This window comes from Protopterus annectens, chromosome 17.part0 (genome assembly GCF_019279795.1).
Source record: "Protopterus annectens isolate FY-2018-M chromosome 17.part0, PAN1.0, whole genome shotgun sequence".
Taxonomy (NCBI): domain Eukaryota; kingdom Metazoa; phylum Chordata; order Ceratodontiformes; family Protopteridae; genus Protopterus; species Protopterus annectens.
This window is the reverse complement of record NC_056751.1, coordinates 347,763,051-347,783,005: the sequence shown is the minus strand read 5'-3', so window position 1 is coordinate 347,783,005 and position 19,955 is coordinate 347,763,051. Positions and strand designations below refer to the sequence as shown.

At 41.1% G+C, this 19,955-nt stretch overlaps 1 protein-coding gene across 1 annotated transcript in view; it reads left to right on the top strand.

The window, feature by feature from the left end:
* SAAL1 (serum amyloid A like 1) overlaps nt 1-19,955 on the top strand; it is a 579,650-nt gene that overhangs the window by 140,080 nt on the left and 419,615 nt on the right. Inside the window, exon 4 of the mRNA XM_044059076.1 lies at nt 9,005-9,088. Coding sequence (XP_043915011.1) covers nt 9,005-9,088 — 84 coding nt within the window. The remainder of the gene's footprint in view (nt 1-9,004; nt 9,089-19,955) is intronic.

Sequence of the window (19,955 nt, the reverse complement as noted above, 5' to 3'; positions counted from 1 at the left end):
GATATATGCATCAAACTTCAGGTTGTTATCAACAAATATGTGCCAGTAGCTAATATATGTGGGATGGAGTTGGGGCTGGGGTTAGCAGCTAAGTCACTGTCTGTAACAGAATAGCTGAGAAAACTGGAGGCTGGCGTTGTACCAGAAAGATAGAAGGAATTGGCCCTGAATCATATGCAAATATTAAGTCAGCTGGTGTATGTAAAGCCTCTACCATTACAGGTACAGTGTTAGCATGTTTATCATGGGACCAATGGATAAAACACCAGATAAACTGTTTGTAGGAAGTTGCCATTTAATAAAAGACTATAGCCTGGAGCCTGGAACTACATAATTTCATGCTTGGTTAAGTCAATACACCCCAGATATCCTAGTAATCACAGAAACTTGGCTAAAACCCCAATCAATGATACAGAAATAACACCTCCAGGCTGTAATATACTCAGAAAAGACAGAACCAAAAAAAAAGGTGGTGGGATAGCCTTAATCTGTCCCAACACCATTACAATCTCACCTTTCCCTAAAGAAATACCAACTTATAACAATGCTGAAATTCTAATTGGAAACCTACAAATTAACAAAACAACTATGCATTTTTGGTCTATATATATACCCCCTGGGCAAAACAACCAAACTATGGAAGATATCATCTCTTGGATATCAGAAAACCTCATTAACAAGACTATAATTATGGAAGATATCAATTTTAACTGGCAGGATCTAATGATTGACTCCCCCACCAATAGCATAAACCTCTGCGGTTATACCCAGCTCATTACCAGTGCCACACATATGCATAACAGCAATACCCTAGGTGCAACTCTTAACTACTCCCCACACTCTACCCAATACTCTTAGTGACCACCTACCCATCTTCATATATAGATCCACACCACAAATTACAAGAATCCACACATACAAAACTACCAGAAGTATTAGAAACCTTGACCAGCAAAAGTTTAACAACATCCTAAAAAACACTAACTGGAACCCACTTAAAACACTACCACTAGAAGATGTCCTAGAATACTTCAACAATATATTTCTAAACACCCTCAATAGCCTAGCTCCCCTCCACACCAAAACAATAAAAACTACCCATGTTCCCTGGCTAACATAAAATACCAAACAACTTCTACAAGATACAGATAAAGCATGGAAGGAATGACACAATAACATATTTGATGCCAACCTAATCAAATATAAACAGCTACGAAACAAAGCAAAAAACTAGTGAACTTAGATAAAAACACACTTTTCCAGTCAATTGGCATACCATAAAAACAACCCAAAACAGTTCTGGAAACACATGTCAAACATATCTCAAACTGCTTACCCCGGGCTCTAAACAAACTCCATCACCGTACCCTGACAAAACCCCCTCAGAGATAGCCAACTTGTTTAACTCTCACTTTATAAACAGCATCAGCAAACTGTTAACAAATCCCACCTGCACAACTACCTCAAGGGCCCCATCTCTGATCCCCCTCTACCCTTATCTCAAGACTCCTGTACAAGCAAAATAAATCCTTCATCTTCCCAACAAACCATTTTCTATTAAACCTGTCCTTACCTCTCTCATTAAAAAAATACTTCAGAAACTAAAACCATGCTCCATCTCCTCTGACAGCCTCCCCCCTGAATACTTAAAACTTGCTTCAGAAGCCAAAGCATATCCTGTCAGTATCCTTATAAATCACTATAGCAGAGTCCATTGTGTCTAACCTCTGGAAAAAGTCTGTCATCACCCTTTACATAAGGGGGCAATTCCATTGAACTATCCAATTATTGACCAGTCTCCATCCTCTCTCCTCTTTCCAAACTCCTGGAAAACTGCATACATAAGCAACTATTGTACCACCTCATCCAGAACAAACTCTTACCCTACCCAACATGGTTTTTGCCCATCACACGGCACCACCACTACCCTAATTTCCTTCATGGACACTGTGTCCAAATCCATTGACTACGGTAATATCACTTCTGTCTTACTACTAGTCCTATCAAAGGCATTTGACATAGTGTCCCACAACAAACTTCTTCATCAGCTATCCATTATAGGCTGCACCAAACCATCCCTCATGTGGTTTGCAAGCTACCTATACAACCAACAACCGTGTGTCAAATGGCAAAATAAATTATCCCACTGTCAAACCAACCTAACTGGGGTGCCACAAGGATCCATACACCAACAACCTTTACACATCAACACCCCTTAGCTCCATTATCCAGTACACAGATGACACTACCATAATTTCCTCCTACAGTAACATACAACTCCAGCAACTCACCCAAGCCAACTTCACCGTAATAGAGACATAGCTGAAAGAAGCCCAGCTACTTTTAAATCCTAAAAAAACAACTCCTGCTTTTCTTGACAAAACCAATCTCATCTGACTTTAAAATATTCTCATGGAATAACACAGAAATTGAAACCATAGATAAAAACTAACTTTCAAACACCACATCTGCAATAGCATTAAAAAACACACATCAAACTAGAAACATTGTACAGACAAAAAACTTTCTTGGATAACTCCACCAGAAAAACCCTCGCCAACACCCATTTGCTTCCCTCACTGTTATATGCAGCCCCCTTATACACCAGTTTACAATCTTCTCTTAAAAACAAACTCCAATCCTGCTACCATAAAATTGCCAAATTTTCCACGTTACCCCTACCATTCCCACCACTGCCTATCTCTGAATTGGCTCAGACTCGCACAACACCTAATCCTAGTACAGCTGACTTCTGCACATAAAATGATATATATATATATATATATATATATATATATATATATATACACATACACACCCGATAGCTGCCCAGCCCTCAAATCTGTACTAAAACCCTACATACCTACAAGAGCCCTCTACTCTGAAAACAATCAACTCCTAACCGTCTACATTCCAAATAAAAGAGCTGGACATTACCTGTACTCTATACCACCACCAAGCTCTTGAACTCTCTGCCAAGACATTACTACCATTGAGTGCTGTAACTACTTCAAACACACCCTAAAAAAACATTTTCTATGTCATCAGACCTGCCCCTGCTCTTTCCCTTACAGGTGAACTCCATGTACTCTCTAGGAGCTTTCCTTTCTGTCCCTAAAACAGGAGATTCATCTACTAATCACTAGCGTGTTGGACTAAGACTTTACATATTTCTACACCCTTAATTTTCCCATGCATCTAAGCATCTACGTCCATCTAATGTTCTGATCCTCACTCTTTACCATCTTGTTCATGTAAATTGTCTTAACTTTCATGTATCATTTGGAGCTTTTCTCCCCGGGCCTCCGCTGAAAATGGGTTCCTGGCCAAATCGGACTTTCCCGGTAACCAAATGTTAAACAAATAAATAAGTATGCATGCATGCCTAGCTGCATATATTGGGAAAGTGTGCATATCAAGTGAATTTCAGGAGAATGATTGCTTTGCAGAGGTTTTTCGTGGAAAGACTTTGAAGTTTGCCTTTTATGTGATCAAAAAAATCTATATTAGCTGCTGGTATTAAAGTCAGATTTCAATGTTTGTATGGTAGCATGTAATTCCATGAGCCTGCTTTTGATACTGAAAGATTTTGTGGTGGATATGAAGTAAAGGAGGAGCTAAAATGCATGGATAACATGGTGCAGCACTTAAAAAGGAGCCTTTTTCATGCTGGGTACCCCAGTCTTGCTTTTGTTGTAGAAAGCAAGATTCTGTTAAAACTAGTTACAGGAGTATGATGTCTACAATATGACAAAGAAGTAAAGACATACAGGTGCTTCTCTCTAGTCACATTCGTACCTTTCCCTACTGTTCAGTTTTTGTTGTACCACAGTGTGAGTTATAAACTTAGATTTTGCTGTAATATTATAACTTATTATACAATGACCCCCCATTAATATTCCAAAACGTGCACGCTGATTGGCCAGCGTGCCTGTTGTAAATCCCACAATATACCAACGGAAAAAAAGTCTGGTCGCCCGGACTTTTTTCTGTTGGCATAAAGTCCTCAAAATATTTTTTTTTAAACGCATTAAAAAGAAAAATGAAAAAACAGCAACGGAGACTTTCTTTTCTCCATTGCTTTCATTTGTAAGCTTTGATGTACTGGGTATGCGTGGGACGCAAGTCCCATACGCATGCTCAGTACATCAAAATAGGGAAGCAGTATACCACAACCAGTGGAAGAACAGTAGTGCGCCGTTATACAAAGACATTATTTAAGAAAAGTAAGTATTTTTTTTCTTAAATAATGTCATATAGTAGCAATAACCGACTCTGTGGTTGTGGTATATTGAAATTTACCCACGGTTGGCTTTATTTAATCACTCGGGCTTCACTTAAACCACACCATCCGTGGGTAAATCTTCAATATACCATACCACGTCATCGGTTATTGCTGTAATAACTCATGCTGGACTACAGCTGGGGTTTGAGAGAAATCACAAACACACAGTGTAAATTATCAGTTATCATGTTCTTTTCCATGCCAAGTGGCTTCAAAACAAGAAGACTATGGAGCAGAAGAACTTAACTGCTGCAGTCTAAACACTTCACATTGTCTTAACACCAGTACCACCTCCTTCTTTTAAAAATATCCACATTTTTGCTTTCTGTTGTTTCTGTTGCAAGTGTTCTTGGGGCAGAGTTCATGTAACCATATCTCCTTGAGTGTGAGAAGGAACCAATAACTGTCTGCAAGGCTACTTTTGGCATGGCTGGTGAAATAGAAGCATTCCTTTGTTGATTGCTAATGATTCTTCTGTTGCTGTTGCAGTGCTTTTTTAATTAAAAAAGTGCTCTAAGTTCCACTTCAAATTCTGCCCTTTATGAGGAATAAAGAAATATTCAAACACAATGCAATTTGTATTTGTACAGATGAAAAAAAATGTAAGTCAGTCATAAATTTCTTATTTTTTTAAGACAACAGAGGTCCACATGCAAGTACTTATGGTCATGTACCAGCTGTTTATATTCCTTCCTTCATTTGTTAGTGTGCCCTGAATTGTTGTGCAGTAATTTCCTCCAGTTTCTACTGATATGGGTCACAGTAGTGATGGACTGTTAACCAAGACACGGTTTCCAAGTTATCCTTAAACAACCATAGCATTTCTAGTTCTATCAAAATATAAAAATTTTCCAGCTTAACTTGGGAATTTCCCACAGACTCTCCTCAATGGGAGGTAATAGGTTCATAGGTAGATACTAGGCTATCTGCCCTAGGGCATTTATAAGCCTAGCCAGAGTGTATTTGGCTTCCGCCTCCCTATTAGATTAGCCTACTGTGCCTCTGTAAAGTAGGTCACAGAAGGTACCCTTTTAAGATTAGTTTACTGTGCCTCTGTCTAGCAGGGACACAGAAGAGATCCCAGGGGTGAATTTGTGATTTCCCATCCACGTGTCCAGATTTCGCTTGAAGAGGGTCAGCGAGGGGCTATGTCTAACATGAATTGGGATTCTATTCCAGAGTGAGGGGAGCCTCTGGGAAATGAGTCTGTCCCTCCAGCATGTCCTATTTATTTTTGTGCTGAGGTTTAGGTCCCTGGAGCGTGTAGCTCTAAGGGAGTTGGATTTTTTGAGGTGGAGCATGTCCATTAATTCTGGGTTTGACATGGCTTTGTACGTCAGGCATAGATCGCCTCTGAGTAGGCGGTAAGCAGCTGAGTAGAGCTGGAGTTTCTTTAGTCGAGCTGCACAGGACATCTGTTTGCAGCCCATGATCCTCTTGGTGAGGTACTTTTGGGGTCTCTCCAGTTGCTGCAGGTGTCGGGTAAGGTACATCCCAAAAGGGACATTGTATTCAATTAAGGGCCTGATGAGCAACGAGTACAGGGGCACAATGACCTCTCTTGATGTAGATGCAAACCCTTTCGTGATAAAAGGTCTTTCTAACCACTTTGGCAACGTGATTATCAAAGGAGAGATTACTATCTACGTTGGTCCCCAAATCTCTAATTACTTCTTCCGTACTTAATGGATTACCACCTATGTGGTAATTTGTGGGCACCTTGTTTTTCCCAAAGGGGATGACTATGCACTTTTTAGCATTTAGCTTGAGGCCGTGGCTCTGGCACCAATCATCCGTCTCTGTGAGACCCTTTTGGAGGATGCTTGTGTCAGCTGGGGATTCGATTATGGCCCCCAGTTTGCAGTCATCTGTGAACTTTGTCAGCCATAATCCCCCCATGTTAGCCTGAACCTCAGTGAAGTATGTACCAAACAAGAGAGGTCCCAGAACTGAGCCCTGTGGGATGCCACTTGTAACTGGTTTGGATTCGGACATGGCACCTGCGATTCTGACCATGTGGGTTCTATCTCTGAGCCAGTTTGCAACCCATCTTGTTATATAGGGGTTGATATTTAAGCTGGTAAGCTTATTTATGATGCCTTAAGTACCACAAAGCATCATTGTAAGATACTCTGATCACCTTAGTTGGCCTCCTTTGATGCAGAGGATTAGTGGCTGTACTTCAACCTCTCCTGAATCACCAAGCTTCACACCATAACATGGAGAGTAAATCCAGTGTCCTTGTGGAGAAACCTCATTTCTACTACTTGTATCCATGATTTGCTTTTCTAGTCACTACCCATCATTTTTGAGAAAGGATGTAGAATAACTAGTAAACTGGAATGGTTTATGAGAACTCTGCTATTATATCAGCACCCAGTTCATTTGCCAGACTCATGCTTTCCCTTGTCATCACTCATGAAGAAGACCCCAAGATAATTAAATTCCTCCACTAAAAGCTGTTTTCTGTATTGTCACCGTACCACCAGCTAAAGAGAATAGTAGACTTTTTATTTTCTCAGTTGCTTCACAGCTCTCAGAAAATCACTGAGGTTATAGTCAGATGAGACCAGAAGAATGTCATCATCTACAGACAACAGACTCCTCTAAGTCCCCACAATAGACTTTTCCCCACTCTTACCTGTGTCCTGATATCCTGACAATAAAAAAATTGTAAGTAGGTGTGAGTGATGGCAGGGCCTTGATACCCACTTTGAATTTATCTTAATGTCAGGAATGTCAATGCAGCTCTCACTTCACACACAGAGTGAGTAAGCAGACCGCAGGAGTGGTCCTAGTACCCCATACTTTTGCAGGACATTCCACTGCTCATGTAGGGGTATGCAGTTATGTGTTTTTAAAAAAAAACAGATGTAGCCAGCATTAATGAACTCCTGTGGCCTGTATAGCTTCCAGATATGCAACAAAAACTAGAAGGATTAGGATTTTTGCATGGAAGTGCTTCCATTGGGTATTTTTATTCCCCAATAGATGTCAGAGTACAATAGAAGACAATTGCTGGTAGTGTGATGGGAAAGGAGATATGTGAGAACATGTATTGTTTTATTATTTTTTTTTTGTTGTTTTGGAATGTAATGAGTTGACAGATGTTAGAAATTCCCAAATTATTTTAACTAAGGAAATGATTCTTCTGAGCTGTGGTACAGAAACTAACTTTCCATTGAGACAGTACTGCACTGCTAAGTTTAATGCTGCTGGCTGCCAAAAATCAATTACAAAGAAATGAAAATCAAAACCAAAACCGACTGTAACAGAATTTTTGAATGTAGTAAGCAAGATAAAAATAACTGGAGGTGTATTCTTTAGAAAAGGGAGGGAATAAACTACATAAAAATAAATTGAATCTGTGGGAATAATACATACAGAAAAATGTTCAGGACGAGTGATATTTCAGGGAAGGCAGGAGCTGAGCAATCTATGTTAAGTTAAACTAAATATACAAATATGATTTGTCTTAATTAATGTGTACAAAGAAAGCATATTGTCATTTTTTTTCTTTTTTATAATTGAATGCGTACTCATGTCAGTATGCAATCGATGAGTGATGTTAATAAAGATGTAAAAAAAAAAGACCATTAAATGGCTACAGAAAGCTAAATAGATAGTCAGCTTTTTCACAGCTTAGAGAAAATCCACATTGTTTTTCTTGTCTCCTTGGTTGGACTGCTGGTCTGAAGTCTGTCCTCCAGTTATCAGTACTCTGGTATAGGCTCTTCTATAAGTGTTGAGGTGTTTACTCCCATCTGTAGTGTGAGTACAGTTTGCGGTCCCCTTTTCTTGAAGACTGAGACCACCACCTTTTTCTTTATTTACACTTTTTTGCCCACCCTGCATGTCAGTCATTTTGGCTCATTCATTCCCCATCACTGGGGTGTGGGGATGGCCTGTATGGGCCATCATTTAAGCATCCATCAGGGGTGGTTAGAGTTTTTTTTTTTTGAAAGCCTACTTCCCTGTGCATACCTTTTAGATGCCAGGGAGGAGACATGCAGTAGGTTGCCTGCAGAGGCTGTTTCATCACTTCCACAAAGGGAATTCCCTCCAAGCAGCTCCACCCTAAAGCATTTGGCAGAGGTTTCCCTGGTCTTCAGCAAATAATTCACATCCCCTTGGATCTTCGAATCAAATCACTATTGCCTGAGTCATTGTCAGTGCTCTGTCCTTCTATACTGCAGAGCCAGAGTGAACATTAGCTTCTTTGCTATGAAGTCAAAACTATCACATTTCTTTCTGTTTATATCTTCCTGCACTTCAGTATCTCGGGGTATTTTGCTTTTGTGTACCTTCTCTGAAGTAATAATATTAGCTACTAAATTTGTAGCTTGTCACAGGATGATATAAAGTAAAAATAAAAGCAAATAATTGTGATTGAGGTGTAGGATGGCAAGTCAGTCTTCAACAATAAAACCTGTTACAGCCTGTTGTTTTCTATTTTATTTCTATTTTGGGAGGGACTAAATACTGCTATTGATATTTGCAGTATATATGAGGAGCATATAAGTAGATTTGAAGATACTGTGATAATTACTTGTGATGTGTGCAATGGACCTTTTACCAGCAATTTGTTTCTGTTATAAATAAAGAGTACCACATTACCTACCAGTGATGTGTTGAAAATTTATTGTAAGATACCTTGAAATAATCTGCCCTTAATCTGACTCATGTATTAATTAACTGATCTCTTTCTTTTTTTTTCAGGATGTTGCATTATTTCTGCAGGAGTTCAATGTTCCTGAAATACTTTTGGGTGTTCTTGCCAAATCAAGAAGTGCCCGTCTTACGGTAAGCAATAAGAATGTCACTGAGCTATTTAAAAAAGACTGTGCTAAAAGTTTGGATAGTTTTTGCTACTGTCCTGTCTTCAGATGTCTACATGTGTTATAGTGGCTTAATTCTTAGTATGTTAGTGTATGGATTGCATTTATTTCATAGTAATTACTAAATCAGTGTCTGAGTATATAGGTTTGTTCAGTTCATGAAGACTCATCACTTTTACAGTGAATATGCACCAAGTCCGTCTGTATCACTGTTGCAGTATTCATTACATTAGAGATCCCCTGCCAAGGGTGGCCCAACGTCCAGCCAGTATATCAAAGCCTTTAGGTTGCTTTAAGGTATGCCGTACTTCACATGTATTGGTGCAGAGTCTGGGGCTCTAATACTTAATTCTTCTGCCTGCTTATTACTGTATTATATGCCATTGATACTATTTTCATTGCTAGTGTTGTAATTTGAGCGAAGGTGACCTATAGAGCTGCATGTTAGGATTTGAACACAACTAGCACATCAGGACAGACTGTGCAGCACAGCACTAAGGACTGCAGTTGGATTTCTCTCTTGAAGAACATTGTAATATATGCTGTGGCATATTTAGAAATGTTGTTTCTCTGTAGGTGTCTTGCAGGCATGTAAGCCCCCCATCTCAAAAAATAATTATGTTGTATGCATTAATGTTGATTTTTGTATGACTTGGGGTTGTTGAGCAAAAGCCGATGCAGCATTTACAGTAATTTTAATTGTTTTGTTTTATTTTATTCATTGCACTAAAGAATTAATTAATTTATTACTAGCCCTGCATTGTGTAATATAATCTAAACATGTTGCATGTTAGTAATATATTTTTGCAATACCTTCTTTACAGTATCCAAGCATCAGCAAAGGGGTTGTAATTTTTCATGTCATATGTGCAGTCTTCTCTACAAGATTGGAATTTAAAGGCTTTCTGCATACTGCATTTAATTAAAACCTTTACTTAGTATGGCAGTTAATGCAGATGACTAAAGTTCTGAGTTGTTAATGTGCTGCTTCCTGTGCTAAGATGCACAGTTTGAGCAAGTCACTTATCTAGATGGTGCCTTGAAGCAATTAAGGATTTGGGATGGACTCCTTGAATGTCTTCTGGACTGCATGCCTATTAACTATGAACTTATAGTATTTTTTTGCCAGCCATTCTCTATTGCATAGCTGATCTACTTCAAGAAACATTAAAGCAATATCATCAACACACACATTTTCAATGCAGCATGAGGTATTTATTTTTCAAGGGCATTAGGCACTGCATTTGTAGATGAAGCATTGAAGTGCAAAGTTTATGCCATCAGCAACATCCACATTAATAATAGTTGTCTTTACTATGGAATTATAGAGATAACTTTTACTTCTGCTGAAATTGTGCATATTGACTTAGCAAATGTAATCAGGTGGTTAATATTTGTTATACTGTGGCTATAAATACTCTTCTATTTAAACTGGATCTTATGGTGTAATGTAGTTCATCCAATTCTACCAATGAAGTGCATGTAATTTATTCCTTTGTATCAGTAAGGGGGTACACAGTGAACAAATTGGCTATAACTTCTGGTAGGGGTGGGGGTGGGCAGGTTATGGATAAAAGTATGTTTGCTCTTGTCTGGTTATTTTTAAAGTCTTTACTTTGGACTTGCAGGACTAGTGTACATGTGCATGTGAATTAAGTTGGAATACTTTGGCTGCCATTGTGTGAAACAAATTTGAAATGTATTATTTTGGTCATTATTATTATTCAGTTTTCAACAGTCATCTGAGAAGGATGCAGTCAACAATGTAGCTGTAATTGCTGGGTTTGGGGGATGTCTTTGGATAAAAATGGCCAACCCAGCGGAGTTGATAAAGTTAAAAAGTCATTAGTCTGCCTTTGCAAGACTACTGTGTATTTGTATAAAGCAAACTGGAATACTTTACTGTGTAAATTTTTATCACAATCAGACGTGATATGTACACAGTAAATAAAGTGTCCATTATTGATGACTATGGATACGGGTGGATTATAATGAAGACAGTTTGAGTGGCCTTTTATGGTTAAAATGTTCTGAAATGGCTACTTTTGTCATAACTGGTTAATACATTCTGTTTCACTGCTTACTAGATAATGTTCAAAACTACAAATTCAAAACAGACTCTTAAGAAATGTTGCTGTATTAAACAAAAAATATACTTTAAAACAGACAGGAAGGTGACTCCAAAAATCAGATGCATTTATGCATGGTCCTAAAATGTGTGCCGAGGGGGCATGGTTTGAAAGCCTGGGGTCCAGCATGTACTTAATTAGCCACTGCTGGTAAGGTATTTTAGAATTTTGTATTTTTTTTTTTACTCCCTGGAATAATCTTTGCAGTTTCAAATACTCTTCAGGGATACCTTTCACTTCAGCATATAGGAAGGAATTTAAGACTTGTCATAAAGCCACTGTGCCTGCTTCACTTAACATCTGTGGCTTAGTGGGTGGCATAGCTTCTTTTGATGTCAGGAAGATAATAAGTCTGTAGGTTCTATCCTTACAGCAGGTGTTTGGATTTGTGTTTTATTACTTGCACTATTGTATATTATGAGTTAATTACCTACTGCACTGCTGAGGTGCTCTCCTTGGATGGTATATTAAACCAGTTAGCCATCTGCCTGATGGTAGTTCAGCTTGCTGTCTTTCAAAAGAGTAATGGAGTTCCCTAATGGTCATTCAAAATCTTCCACATTCACTATCATTACCACTTTGGGTATTCCATGAAAATTAGCCGTAAGCCTAATGGAATTGCCCTTTTCATTAGAAATTAATTAGCTGAATATGTCTGAATAAGGATATAGAAGCATTTTTCAACAAGGCAACAGGTGAAATTATCTGCTTTGCACTTAAGTAGAATTACTTTTAAAGTACCTGTTTTGCATTGAGAGCTCTTGTTTATTTTTTATGATTTTGGCTTTGTATTTCATTTTTGGTATACTAGATTCCCTTTTGTCTTAAGCAGCTGGGATTTTTTTTTTTTTTTTTGCATTACAGTATGCTTCTACGAAGATATTAGGCTTCACCAAAGCATAGATCAACTCACCCCAAAAATACTGAAGTAAACATCACTAAATGTTAATTTTTTTATTCATTTTAATGTGTTAACTGGGACAGAATACTGATCACAGATGATCAATTTCTGTTTCAACCTGGAGAAAAATACAGCAATTAAATTAATCTATACAATTTAGATGCAGTACCATTGCAATACAATATGTACAACAAGGTTAGAGTAATGCAACAGTAAGGTAAATTTAGTTAAACATTTAGTATGAGAAATTCTTCATCTTTTACAGCCGAATGAAGTTGAAATTGGCTTAAGCATTATGGAGAAGACATGTACCCTATATAAGAGAGTTATACCTTGAGGTAAGTGTGACTGCAAAGCAGTGCACACAGCCTACCTTGACTTGGCCAAGGCATTTGACACTATCCCACCTTCGGGCATCATTGACAAACTAACCCAGCTGAATGTCAACCCCTATGTTGTCAGGTGGGCAAACTGGCTCACAGATCAACAACATTCAGTCAAAGCGGGAGACTTTACCTCTATCAGCAGACCTGTCACCAGTGGGGTCCCATAAGGGTCAGTACTGGGCCCCCTCTTTTTTGGCATATACTTCTCAGAAGTCCAGGCGAAAACGGAGGTGCTGTGGGTAACCAAGTTTGCAGATGACTGCAAATTAGGTGCTATCATTGAATCCCTAGCAATGTCAGTGTACTTCAAAAGGGACTTACACAGACCAATGATTGGTGCCAAAACCATGGCCTAAACTAAATCCTAAAATATGTATCATCATTCCCTTCGGTAAAAACAATGTCCCTGCTGATTATAAAATAAACAATAATACCCTAAGTACCAATTTAGTAGTGAGAGACATGGGAACACAAGTTGACTGTGACCTCAACTTTGACCACCATGTGTCTACTTTGGTGAGAAAGGCATTCTGTATCACTCACCTGATTAGCAAAGGCATTGCCTCAGGAGCAAAAAAGGTTATAACTCCCCTGTACTTGTCCCTTATCAGGCCTGTTATTGAATACAGCGCTCCCTTGGGTATGTACCGTACCAGACATCTACAGCAACTTTAGAGACCTCAGAGATTTCTAACTATGAAAATTCAGGGTCTCCAGCACATGTCTTATACGGAAAGGCTGAAGTTGCTGTCACTATGCTAAGTAGTGTATAGACTACTTAGAGGCAATGTATGTCTGGTTGACAGGGCTATCTCTTACTCAAATCTAATGGAAACGCTGCACATCCATAAGTCAAATGGGACTAGAGTCACCTGTTCCAGGAACCTCAGTCTAGCCTGTAACATAAACAGGACCTGCTGGGAGAGACAGATACTTCTCTCAGAGGTTGTCACTCCTCTGAAATAGGCTTCAAATCCATATCAAGCAGAGCACCTCCATGACCCTGTTTAAGTGCAGCCTGGATGACTGGATGGAAAACCATACATTTCTGCTGGGGATTGCCCAGGCTTCTCTCCTGGACATGGGTAGTGTTTATTAGAAAAAAACCTTGGGCATATATGATATCTCTCCTCTAGTATTATATTGGGATTTAACAGATAGGCTTGTAAAGACCCTTGGGTGAATAGCTTAGTAAAATCCTATAAACCTATATGCAGGCAGAGGGATACAGAGTAAGAAAGTTGTTAGACAGTGATGTAGTGTAGTGTGCTTAGTTAATGTGGCCAGAGGCACAGCACTGGCTTTTGATATGTGTCAAAATATGAGTTTATAATTGTATCTAGAACAATTGATATGGTAATATTTCTTTGAGGTAGGTGGGAATAAATTCCAAGGATTTGGGGCCAGGAATGGAGAAGCAGTGATCTGTGCTATGAAGCTTGTTTTGGAGGAGTAGTAGTAAGGGAGTTGACGTTTCATGATTCCTGAGGTTGTAGAATGGGGGCTGTCTTATTAGTTTAGATGTTAAGGTGGAGAATGTTTGGTTGTATACTTTTGAATTGTTTGGAGCCTATTAGGATGTTATTTCTTTGCTTTACTAGAACCATTTTGCTTTCTTCTAGGGATTTGTAGTGGTGGTCATGCTTAGGGAAGAGAGAGAGAGAGAGAGAGTGATAAACCAACAAATTTTATTCATGATTGTATGTGTATGGTATTTGTCTTTGAAACAGATGCTACCAAGGGGGTGCTGTACTCCATTTTAGAGAGGTGGATGCCTTTATCAGTGGTGGATCTGGATACTTTGGACAGAAATGGAGACAGTTTTTGGATCAGGATAGCAGTGCGTTAACCTTTTTACTGATTTTTGGCAAGCTGAAGAGTGAACCTAAGAGATTAATATAGCTATAGATCAAGGTATTTCAAAGTGCTAGTGTTTTTTAAGACAGTGCTGAGATTAACTGAATGAGGGAGTGATAGCAAGATTAACTGAATGAGGGAGTGATAGCAAAGTGTTGGTTAGACTTGTAGTTCTGGAACCACAGAATGGTATCCTAATTCCTACCTTCAAGTAGGTGGTTTAAGAGAATTTTGTGATCCACTAAATCAAATGCTTTGGAAAGGTCAATTAAACGATGCTGGTCAGCTGGCCTTTGGTCATGCATTTTGCCTGTGAGAGTCCAAAGTGTGTGGATTTTTATAACAGATTGGAAACTTTTGATTTCACAGGTGACAAGTATATAACCATCAAAGGTGCAGTTTCATCATGCCTCAGTGTATGTATGCGGTGGCGGCTGTCGGAGGGCTGAATTCTGACACAGTGTACAGAATATACTACCTACCTTACATTGATGCCAAGTTATATTTTGATGTTCTTCGTGTTTCACTGTTGCAGTCATCACCTGTGGGTTATCACTGCTGTGGTAGCCCTCGGCTGGCCTGAATACCAGTCATTGTTTTTTTGCGTTGGCTGCATTCGCCTGTAGTCTGATATCAGGTTGTCAGTGCTATAAAGAAAGGCAGCTGACATCATTACATTTAGTCTTTCTTGCCGTGGAGCCCGTAGCAGAAAAAGTTCCCACGAGTGCCGGTCGGTCACTACAAGAAGTTGAATTTCAGCTGAAAACGTCTTAAGCTAAGTGCCCCATTGGGGATCCTTTTTTCTTGCACTAACCGATGTCTGAAAATGTTAACAATTGTCTCGCCTGTGGAAAGCAGATCCCACACTGAGACTTACATTCTTACTGCGTCACTTGTTTAGGCCCAGACCATGATGTCCCCCTTGCCGGTTCTATGCCCTCTTTAATGCGAGAACCATTTGCCGTAGAGATGATTTTGTAGACATTTATTTTCGTGTTCCGTCTTTGCATTCCAATATGGTTTCTGTCAACCAACTAACTGTGGACATTCCGAAAAAACATAGAGATAAAGATAGAGACAGACCACACAAGGCTAAGCCTTCTGACGATGCTACCACTAAGCAGATTGTCAATTCTCTGGAATTCAGTGAGGTGGTTTCGCAACCCCTGATGCCTGATTCAGCATCTATGCAGGCCTCTACTGAGACCCTTTCGGAGTCTGGTATGCCGCAGAAATCTTCTTCGTCTTCCGAGCCTTTGGCTGTCTTTGTCTCGGTTGGGTCCGGAGCCGCGACTCAGGCACCGGCTTCCAAGGAGGCCTTTCGCACTACCAGATCTAGAAAAAAACTGATGTCTTCTCATCTGACTACCATTTCTCTCAGACCGACGGATTCTCTCAGGCCTAGAAGCCAGGCCACTCCTAGGAAATCTGCTTCTAGCCACCATGTTGCTACTGCTCCACCACCCCAAGCACAAATGCTTAAAATGGCGGAGGATCTCATCTCCTTTATCCAGGGTAGTCAGGCCACCACTTCTAAAAGGAAAAGGCACCCTTCTTCAGAAATTATGACAGAACAGGATTCTGAGGAATCTGACTATTCAGTTTTTGAAGAGGAACAGCATCCCTTAACTGCTTATGAGGATACAAATGCAGAGGAATCCATCCTTTCTGCCTCTCCTCCAGAGGACTTTCCACTAGGGAAACCCTTCACTCCCTCAAGGAAAATTTCCAGTGGGAATCTCAGGACTTCCCACAGTCTAAGAAAAGACTTAGAGAGTTTCTAGACCTGCCCCAGCACAGATCCCTGGCCATTCCCCCTATTTTAGAAGTGGTGGATGATGTTTTCCATGAATCCAGCTTAGCCCCTGACGCCCTCCCTCCAGCTCCCAGTAAACCTGCAGGTACTACAGAGTACTGGATTCTCACAGATAGCTGTACAGATATCCTGCTACAGACCCAGAGGCCATTACATAGGGACCTAAAGGAGCTAAGACTAGTTCTGCCAAGAATCCTCTTCCTTCTGACAAGGAATCCAGAGCTCTGGACAGATGGGGTAAAAAGTATACACCTCTGCAACCTTAGCTATCAGAGCACTCAAGTGATAGTTTCGTATGTTAAAATATTAACAACACACTTTGGAATTATTAAAACTGAAGATTGCTACCTTTCCTGACTGTGCCATTTCAAAGGAGTTAGCAGATTTACTGCACTCTGCTTGTCAAGTGGCCAAACACTCATTACAGTGTGGATATGACACCCTAGAAGCCTCAAGCAGGGCAGCAGTGACAGGCTCTGTTATTAGGAGACATGCATGCCTGAAGGAACAACCTCTCCCTGATCATGTCAAGTCTAAACTTACTGATGCTCCCCTAGATAAGGAGCGCTTGTTTGGGGAAAAAGCAGAAGAGGTGCTTATAAAGATGGAAGACAAAGCAAAATCTATGCAAACAGTAAAAGATTTCTTTCAGGTTCAACCTCCCAGGTTCAGCAGGAAATATCCCTCTAAGCACTGGGCTTTCCCTGCACATAGCAGACAGGGCCAAGGTAAGCCCCGCAGGGACAGACCATCCAGGCCCCAATCCCAGGGCCAGCAGAGAAGCAAACAATGGACCACTTCCATCTCTAAGGCAGGGAGTTCTAAGCCAACCTTCTGTGGCATACACTCACAATGACTCCCCCTCCCCCCTCTGCCCTCCCTTCACTCATCATAAACTAGGAGGAAGGTTCTCCCTCTTCAAAGACAATTGGCTTTCTATAACATAGGACCAATGGGTCTTAAAGATCATTTTTCAGGGATACAAATTCTCTTTCAGCAAACTCCCAATTCCAAGAGTGTACCCAGACTTACCTCCAAATCAGTGGGCAGAGGTTTAGAAACAGGTCCAAACTCTCATATCCTAGGGGGCAGTAGAACCTGGCCCTCAGATCAAACCGGCAAAGGCTTTTATTCCAGACTATTCCTTGTTCCCAGAAAAGAGGGCACTTGGCACCTCATCCTGGATCTATCCATTCTGAACACCTCCCTGGTGGTCCCCAGATTCAAAATGCTAACTTTGCAGCAGCTGCTGCCTATGCTTACAAAAAATGCCTGGCTAAGTGACCCTAGACCTAAAAGAAGCCTACTTCCACATCCCCATCAGGGAATCGTGCAGGAAATTCCTGCACTTCAGAGCAGGCTCACAACACTTTCAGTTCTTATCTACTGCACCCAGAGTATTCACCTAATGCTTGGCCCCGGCCATAGCATTCTGCAGACAGAGAATAAAAAAGATTTATCCCTTACCTGGATTACTGCCTCATTCAGGCAGAGTGCAAAGAAAAGCTGCTGCAAGACCTTCTCTTTGTCAAATCACTCCTAACTTCCCTAGCGTTCACCATCAACAAGAAGAAATCAAAGCAAAACTCCACCAGGAAGATCATTTTCTTGGGAGCTGTGCTAGACACAGCATCCTAAATGGCCTTCCTATCACCAGAAATGCAGAGCTTCCTGCCTCTCTACTTTACCCAGCTGGCTTCCAGAAGTCACCTCACCACAAGGAAGTTCCTGCAAGCCCTGGGATACATGGCATCTTGCATCCTTCTCATTCCTCTGGCAAGGATTCACATGAGAACGCTTCAGTGGTATCTAAAGAACCTTTGGTGCCAGCACTCTCAGTCCCTAGAGATCTCTCTCCCTCTGATCCCAAGTATAAGGGCTGAGTTTCTCTGGTGGGCAGAGGCCTGTGCTAGGAACAAGGGTCTTCCCTTCATCCTCTGCCCTACCAGACAGTCCATCACCACCGACGCCTCAGACATTGCTTGGGGCACTCACCTAGCAGGCAGTTGCACCCAAGGTCTTTGGGATGCCCAGCAACTTTACTTGCACATCAATCAGAAAGAAATGATGGCAGCACAAAAGGCTCTGACATCTTTCAAACCCATCTCAGGCCAGGGATTCTCCTTATAAAAACAGACAACACAACAGTAATGTGGTATATCAACAAATGGGGGGACCCAATCTTACCCCCTGTGCAGGTTAGCCATGAGCCTCTGGCTTACAGCCACCTCTATGGGTCTACACATAATTGCCCAATACGTACCAGGGGTCAACAACATCCTGGCAGACCTCCTAAGCAGAAACTTACTGGACCCCCACGAATGGCAGCTCCACAGGGAAATATTTCTGCAAATCACTCAGAAGTGGGGGACTCCAGAAGTGAATCTCTTTGCCTCACACCTCAACCACCAGCTCCAAAAGTTCTGTACCAGGGAGTATCACCTCCTAGCATGGAAGGTGGATGCCTTGACCTTCCCCTGGAACTCCCTCTTTGTGTACACGTTCCCTCCTCTGCCCCTTATTGCCAAGGTACTGATCAAAATAAGGGAGGAGAGACCAAAGCCATCCTCATTGCTCCAGATTGGCCCAGACAGCATTGGTACCCCTTACTGTGCAGCCTGACCTTACAGCCCCCCAAGCAGCTTCCCCTGATCTCAGACCTCTTGACCCAGGTGAGGGGGAAGATACTGCACCCAGACTTAGACTCTCAATCTTTCAGCATAGCTTATACCTTAAAAGCTAACAAAGGAGTCCCTGTTAAGCAAACAGGTCCTAGACATCATCACAGAGGCCAGAAGGCCCAGCACCAGAAAATCATATGCAGGGAGATGGAAAATATTCTGCTCCTGGAACCAGTCCAAAGGGGCCAGTACCTTTCATCCTTCCATCCCTCTTATCTTGGATTACTTAGCCGTGTTGCTCAATAGTGGCTTTTCTTTCTCCTCTATTAAAATCCATGCTTCAGCCATTTCTGCCCATTGTGATTCAGACCCACCCCTCTTCTCTCATCCTTTGATTAAGCAATTCCTCAGAGGGGCTTCTAATATCAGACCTCCCAGAAGGCCTCCCATGCCACCCTGGGACCTGAATTATGTTCTAGATAAACTAACCTTACCTCCTTTCGAACCTTCTGCTTCTACAGAATTGAAACATCCCTCCTGGAAGACTGCCTTCCTACAAACTATCACCTCAGCCCGAAGGGTATCAGAACTTCAGGCTCTCATGGCTGTTGAGCCCTTCATCATTTTCCATGCAGAGAGGGTCTCCCTAAGGACTAACCCCTCCTTTATACCCAAGGTGGTGTCTGATGTGACCCTCAACCAGACCCATAAACCTACCCATCTTCTTTCCCAACCCTCAAAACATGGGGGAAAGAATTCTACACTCGCTAGATGTGCAGAGACAACTCAAATACTATCTGGACCATACTAATCCATTCAGAAAAACAGACCAACTACTTGTCAGCTTTGCCCCTGGGGCAGAGGGGAAGCCCATTTTTCAAACAAACCATTTCCAAATGGATATCACACTGTATCCATTTCTGCTACAGACTACATGGGACCCCCCCCTCCCAAAGACTATCAGTACCCATTCCACTAGGGCAGCCCCCACTTCCACAGCCTTCCTCAGAGGAGTCCCCACCAGGGACATCTTGGAAGCTGCCACCTGGACCTCTGTCCATAACTTTACAAAGCATTACCACCTACCGTTTTTTTCTAAGTCTAGGACAGGGTTTGCCTCTG